The sequence below is a fragment of the Hordeum vulgare genome, chromosome 2H, assembly GCF_904849725.1.
Source record: "Hordeum vulgare subsp. vulgare chromosome 2H, MorexV3_pseudomolecules_assembly, whole genome shotgun sequence".
In the NCBI taxonomy this organism is placed as follows: Eukaryota; Viridiplantae; Streptophyta; class Magnoliopsida; order Poales; family Poaceae; genus Hordeum; species Hordeum vulgare.
In genome coordinates, this window is record NC_058519.1 from 37,528,250 (window position 1) to 37,535,558 (window position 7,309).

General features: G+C 45.5%; 1 protein-coding gene across 1 annotated transcript; it reads left to right on the forward strand.

Annotated features, from left to right (window-relative positions):
* Positions 1–2,740: 2,740 nt before the first annotated feature.
* LOC123424692 (probable apyrase 2) lies at positions 2,741–6,822 on the forward strand. Its single transcript, XM_045108357.1, has 9 exons — positions 2,741–3,536; positions 3,623–3,751; positions 3,828–3,884; positions 4,043–4,135; positions 4,467–4,672; positions 5,260–5,354; positions 5,743–5,957; positions 6,074–6,263; positions 6,352–6,822. Exons 1-9 carry the CDS (start codon positions 3,216–3,218, stop codon positions 6,462–6,464), a joined length of 1,419 nt encoding a protein of 472 aa, XP_044964292.1. The 5' UTR covers positions 2,741–3,215; the 3' UTR covers positions 6,465–6,822.
* The last annotated feature ends 487 nt before the right edge of the window (positions 6,823–7,309 follow it).

Below are 7,309 nucleotides of genomic sequence, written 5' to 3' on the forward strand. Positions count from 1 at the left end.
CTTGATACGTGACACTTGCTCAATAGTGGTCGGAGTTTTGAACTCTCAGATTCCTCACGGTATGAGGATCACAGTGGCAAATTTCTAATTCTTCATTCCGACTAATTTTGTCAAGGAACACAAGAACTTTGTCTCCGTCGCTGAAGAACTTGACTGTACTACATGAGATTTCCAAAGTCATCACTTCAAGAAAATAGGTGTTGAGTTTGAGCATCACTTCGAAAACACGCTAATGTATCACCTAGATCCATATTAACAGTTCGGTGTTCCCTGTTTACTCAAATAATGAAGAAAGAAACTAGGAAATCAATGCCTGCAAGGTTCCAATTATTCACTTCAAAATTTTCAAAGGGCGCACCAAATTCTTCAATGTACATATATATATTTAGGGGTCATCTTTATTTGTTAAACCAAAACATTCAGGGACTTTGTCTCGTGTGTATTCCCACGAACACATTAGTCACTTAACCCATCTGTTCTCAATACTTCAAAACCACTAAGGGGCACCAGATGCACTTCCATTCATGCGCCAAATTTAGGTGTGTTTTAGTCTCCGTTTAGGTCTTGTATCATGCTCAAGAAATCAAGGCGTTGGCAGCTTTCTAAAGATGTGCTCCCTCCATCCCATAATATGAGAACGTTTTTCAAGCCGTGTTAGTTTGAAAAACGTTCTTAAATTATGGGATGGAGGGAGTAATAATGGTCTTTCTTCCTAGCCCCATTTCAATGGTGTTTTAAGCTATCATTGAAGGTTGCTTGGAGGTGTGTCTTTGAAAGCACATATGCTCCCTTGGTGTTTTTGATAATTCATGACAACATACATTTTCTCTTGAACTAATAGCTTTATCTAGTTTATTTCACATGAAGTTCACAGAGAAGATTGGCTGGATTGTGAGGAAAAGCCCTAAGGAAGTAGAAGAATAAGATTGGCCAAGCTTCGAACTTCAAGACTCTACATTTTGCATTTTGTGAGAAATCATATTTAAGTCCATAGGAAAGCCAATACTATTAGAAGGGATGAGGTGTCTATGATGATCTGGTTGCTCAAGTGCTTAGAGTTAGCCACCAAAAACCCTCATGAAATTCTCCCGTAAATATTCTTTCCAAAGTCTAAATACTCAAATTCAATGATAACAACATTTCCAAATCGGCCTTACCAAGTTTTACCCTAGACAAAATCCAAAGCCAAACCAATAATCTTGGTACCACCAAGTCTTGATTTTGGTGAACCGAAAACCAGTGACCAACTCCCTCGTTACCATTTGTTGAAAATAGGAATTTCCTATTTGCAAATCGGTGCCACCAAGTTTGGATAACTGCCTAGGTCAGGAAAATCGGATTCATCGAGATTTATATATAGGTCTCACCGAAACGTCAAAAATTGCCACATTTTGCACTAGTCGGTGCAACCGAGTTTTTTGCTTCGGTTTCACCGAGTTGGGCAATAATGTTGTAACGGTTGTATTTTTGAGATATCTATATAGACCCCTCCACCTACCTCGCATTCATAGAGGAAGCACTCAGAACATACCAACACTTGCCCCATCCATTATGAGAGAACCACCTAATAATGTGTTGAGATCAAGATATTCCATTCCTATCATATGGATCTTGATTTCTAGCCTCCCAAAGTTGCTTTCCACCTAATCAATCTCTTCTACCAAAGCCAAATATGTGAGAGAGTGATTGAGTGTTGAGGAGACTACCTTTGAAGCACAAGAGCAATGAGTTCATCATACTTACCATATTTATTACCCTGTGAAGAGTGGTGTCTTCTAGATTGGTTAGACGTCCCTTGTGGATGGAGCCTTCCGCGGACTCGTACAACCGTTACCCTTCCTAGGTTGAAGTCTCCATCAACGTGAGCATACGATAGCATCAGCTATCGAAATCACGTAAAAAATCACCGTGTCATCCTTTGCGTTGGATCTTCCTACCTCTACTTATTACTTTCACGTGCGTGTCTTTACATTTCGCTGCTATACTCGTAGACTTGCATGTATAGGATGCGTTTGACTTGCTATAATTGCTAAAATCTACCAACCATTAAAATTAGGAAAATGTTAAGTTTTAATTTTGTCAAGTAGTCTATTCACCCCCTAGACATTCCTTCTAATGATCCCAGAGTCTTCGATGGATCTCGTAAAATTTGTTCGACTTTGTCTTCGGTTGAAGTACTTGGATTCACTCCTTGTTAGTTTGCGTCCATGTGTTTATAGTTTGAATATATACGTCCAATATATACATGTTTTATTGATGATGGTTGCTAGACGATGGTTGGTATTACGATTCGGTTATGCAACAAGCTTTGTTCAACCTCCATAAGGAGGGTTTCCTTTAGCTCGTTCGAGTGTTTAGAGTCGTCACTAAGTGGGAATTTAGATGTAATTTTTATTACTTTGATAATTGTTGAATAAGTAGTCCATCCGTTCCAAAATAAATGTCTCAAACTTAATAGTATAATTTTGTATTAGAGTTAGTACAATATTTTAACACGGATGGAGCATTAGAAAGCTTTTTCTAAACTGGATCGCTGAATCCATCAACACGTCAACACGATCTCTGGTTGGCGCGTACACGGTCAATTACCTGCACCAACCAATCACGGTCCGGCGCACCCGTGGACCGAGGCACCGTAGAAATTACCAAGCACCACAGCGGCTCCGGTGGCGTCCGGCCAACTCCGCACACGCGCGCGGACGAAGCAAACCCAACCCAACCGCACCGGCACGGGCAGAGCACGGCGAACCCGCACAAGCAACCCCCCACCCCACCCCCGCCGCGGCCGCTACAAAGCGCCGCCATTCCCGCACGCCACCGCCACCGCCACCTCCCTCCCCCACCTCCGTCGCGCGCGTGCCCGGCGGCAGCACAGCAGCGGGAGACCACCGCGCCACATCCCGAGGCGCGCGCATTTCCCCAGCATGCGCCCGGATCCCGACGCCACCCCGCCCCAAGTCAAACCCACCGACGCGCGCCCGCCTGCCTAAAACTCCACCCCGAGGCTCGCGCTGCGCGGCCACCAGGCAGATCGACCCTTCCCTCCCCTCCCCTCCCCCACGCCGACGCGCGCGGAGCGGAGCGGACGGACGGGAGCGCTGGATCCCGCGGAGGATCTAGAGGCGGTCAAGCAGCCGTCGCCCCCCGGCCCCGGGGGCCGCATCCGCTACCGCACGCCCTCCTTGCCCGACCTCCACCTCCTGCCCGCCGACAAGATGCGCCGCTACTCGCAGCTGCCGGGGGCCGGCCGCCAGGACACGCTCGCCGACCGCGTGCACCGCTACCGCGGGGTGCTGCTCGTCGTGCTCGCGCCCCTCGCCCTCGTCTCGCTCGTGCTCCTGCTCATGCCGCGCGCGCCCTCCGGGGCCGCCCAGAGGCCCCTCGGAGGAGGAGGGGCCGCCGCCGTCGCCGCCGGGGACAAGAAGTACGCCGTCATATTCGACGCCGGCAGCTCCGGCAGCCGCGTCCACGTCTTCTGCTTCGACGGCAACCTGGATCTGGTCCACATTGGCACCGACATCGAGCTTTTCGTCCAGGTAAGACGACGGCCCGTTCGTCCATCGGATCTGGATCTGATCTAGGTTATTGTCAGCTGAATTCCGTTCCACTTCCCCTCTCGCAGAAAAAGCCTGGACTTAGCGCGTTCGCCAATGACCCGCGCGAGGCTGCTCAATCGCTCGTCTCTCTCATTGAGAAGGCCAAGGAAGTGGTTCCGGCCGAATTGCGCGACCAGACGCCGGTCAGAGTTGGGGTGAGTTGTTTGTTCACACTAATTGATTTTGTAATCGGTGCTCGTTGATGTTCTTAGCTTTCTTCTTCATTCACAGGCCACCGCAGGCTTAAGAGCGTTGGGAGCAGGAAAATCCGAAGAGATATTGCAAGCGGTAAATGGTCTTCTATCATATCAGTCCCATTGTCATCATTATCATTATTGTCTGCATTGAGAGCTATTATGTTGTTCTCTTGTTTCAGTGAGGTTATCTTTACCAATTTATCATGATTGATCATCAATCTGGATACTAACGCATCCACAAACATGCAGGTTAGGGATCTTCTTCGTGAAAAGAGTTCATTTAAGAACCAGCCGGATTGGGTTACAGTTCTTGATGGAACCCAGGAAGGTGCATATGAATGGGTAGGATGCTGGCCTTGCTTTTACATATGGTTGCGTTTCATGTTATTCTAAGGCTCTTGAGTCTCGAGCAAAAAAATATTGTCACTGCATTATTTCGTTTTTTAGAAGACTACATGCCATTTTTCTAATTTATGAACTGGTGTTTGATGGTTTATATGTAAAATTGGATGCAAGTAGAGTTCAAGGTAACCATCAACCAAGCCTAGTAGTGGTTACGTCGTGCAATAAGCAGAGTGTTTAGGAATTCGTCATAAGCTTTGCTGCTTTGTTTAGCTTCTAGTGCAGGGACATATACCATATAACTCTCATTTACTCTTCTATATTCTTACAGGTTACCATTAATTATCTGTTGGGAAAACTGGGAAAGACGTATGCAGACACAGTTGGTGTGGTTGACCTTGGCGGTGGATCTGTCCAAATGGCGTATGCTATCCCAGAGAAGGATGCTGAAAAGGCTCCTAAACCGGCAGATGGTGAAGAATCATACGTGAAAAAGCTTTTCCTTAAAGGGACAACATATCATCTTTATGTCCACAGGTTGATATTATAACTTCTGTTAGCTTTTTGCTGTTACTTCCTGTTTAGCCGAATTATTGTCCTGGTAATTTGTGAACCCTCTGCTGATGTTTCTAAGCATAACACAAAGTAATAATTATCAAAACATATTTAAACACCTGATGGTGGTACGATCCTGCAAATCTTGTTTATGTCTAATTGGATTGACAAGTCATAAATCACTGAAAGAAGGAAAGTGTAATTATGTAAGAAATGATCATGTCCCTGCAATACACTAATGACCTAAAATAATTCGTAATGGGAGTGTGAGAAACTTAATGATAACTCCAATTTAAATGTGTAAAACTCCATCAGAAAAAACAGCTGGGTAATCTCAAGAAAAGCATGATTGTATTTAACACTGTTTCAAGGCAACTGCATTGTAGACAAACATATTGCTCTCAGTTCAACCAATACCTAATCTTAACTGACTTTAGTCATGCATCCACTTGTGCTCTGTGGGGTAAAAGTTTTTGGTGTATCACTAATGGAAGTGACATCACACGATTATTCTGGTCCAAGGTATGATGAGTTTAAATCATGAATATAACTGTGAACATTTGTTGCAGTTATTTGCGCTATGGATTGCTGGCTGCTAGAGCAGAGATCTTAAAAGCTGGCAATGCCAATGGTTACAGCAACTGTGTATTGGCTGGACACCAGGGTATGACTTCTTTCTTCTGCTTTACTGTTCTGCTATTGTCTTTTGTATATCTGCATCTTAAAAGTCTAAACTAGTTCCCTGCCCATTCAGTGAAGTTTGTTCCCAAAAGAAGTCAGCTTTGCTATGTTGTGAAACAATACAATAGGAGGAATTTCTCACATTTGTTTTGTGTACATTACCATTCTCTACAGGACAAACTATCTTATTGGTTCTGCTTGTTAGTCTCTGCCGCTTATCAACCTTCTATGACCATGCATTACTATACTTTGTATTATGTCCATAAAAACTCATAGCAAATACAAACCAGAAGAAGCTTATGACATCACATGCTTGTTTTCACTGTGCTGATCATAGGAGGACTTGATTCTAATTGTATCTATGATTTTAGGGCAATATAAGTATGGTGGAAATACATTTGAAGCATCGGCTGCACCTTCTGGCAGTAGTTTCTCGGAATGCAGGGCTGATGTTGTGAAAGCTCTTAAAGTAGACGAAGCATGCACTCACATGAAATGTTCCTTCGGTGGTATTTGGAATGGTGGTGGTGGTGCTGGACAGAAGAATCTCTTTGTAGCATCGTTTTTCTTTGACAGGGCAGCTGAGGTAAGTTATGGAACTTGTGATTCTAGCACTGTCATCCTTTTGGAGATAAATTTCACTTGTTTGCTACAGTACTGTTCTCACAATGCACTTCTAAGCATTCTGTGATTCCTGCTCAGGCTGGTTTCATTAACTCCAATGCGGCCGTTGCCAAGGTCAAACCCTCTGACTTTGAGGAAGCTGCCAAGCGTGCTTGTAAATTGAACGTGAACGACGCCCAATCTAGCTACCCTGCTGTCCAGAAGGATAACGTTCCATACATTTGCATGGATCTTGTTTACCAGTACACCCTGCTTGTGGATGGATTTGGTAAGAGTCTTGGTACAAAGTAAAAATGTCTATAGTCATGTACATCTATGGCAGACACATCTCATTCGTTTCGCTTTCCATCTTGCAGGTGTTGATCCCCAACAGGAGATGACATTGGTAAAGAAGGTTCCTTACAGCGACGCGTTCGTTGAAGCAGCATGGCCGCTCGGAAGCGCCATCGAGGTTGCATCTTCATCATAGGCAGCACCAGTGTAGCTACAACGGAAGCATCAACGTGGGAGCGTGGGCGTGACCACCGTAGGAGAAGTTTTGAATTTAGGGGTAGCCGGTTCTTGTCTGTGCATCCCCTGAAGTCGCCATTTTGTCACCCGGTCAGTTCATCCAGCCTCCCCTCCCCATACAGTATAGGTTCATACGCAAGGACACAAGGATTACGGCATCAATTGTACTGCAGCCAGACGCCATTGGAAGGCGCATTATTATTTTTGTACTGATGATGATGAGAGTAGGACGAGAGCATTCCATTCTTTCTGACTTCCACTTGAGATGGGCATAAACACATTCTTCACTTACCGTAAATGCATTGTTCGTTGCCTTATTTTAAACTCCACATTGTGCGATTGTCTGCCAAGTATCCGTGGCCTCAAAACTCTAGACCATTCAATGAGGCCGGAGTCCGACTGCATGTATCCTATTCCGTTCCGATACCAACTCGAATCCGGCCTCTGTTCGATAAGGAATCTGCCGTCGTGATGATTCGAGAAAAAAAAACACGTTCCACACTAGAGAAAACAAAAAACACTTCCAGATTGCTCGCACGTCTCCACTCCCCCTCCCATCGTGATGATTCGAGAGAAAAAAAACACGTTCCACATTAGAGAAAACCGAAAACCCTTCCAGATTGCTGGCATGTCTCCACTCCCCCTCCCCCGTCTCCATCTCCAGATTTCCCGCCAACGGAGCCTCTCCTCCAAGACGGCGGCCTGGGTCGGGGTGGGAACAACACGTAATCCATCCGGCCTGGAGGACGACTATATCGAGCATGACCTCACCGGAGGAGGGCCACATCTGCCTCGTCGTACAGG

What these genes read in the sequence shown, in the direction of transcription:
- LOC123424692 (XM_045108357.1), top strand. Translation starts at nt 3,216, where the DNA reads ATGCGCCGCTACTCGCAGCTGCCGGGGGCCGGCCGCCAGGACACGCTC. An exon ending in TATCATCTTTATGTCCACAG is followed by an intron (nt 4,673 to 5,259) that starts GTTGATATTATA and finishes CATTTGTTGCAG; the next exon opens with TTATTTGCGCTATGGATTGC. An exon ending in CCTGCTTGTGGATGGATTTG is followed by an intron (nt 6,264 to 6,351) that starts GTAAGAGTCTTG and finishes TCCATCTTGCAG; the next exon opens with GTGTTGATCCCCAACAGGAG.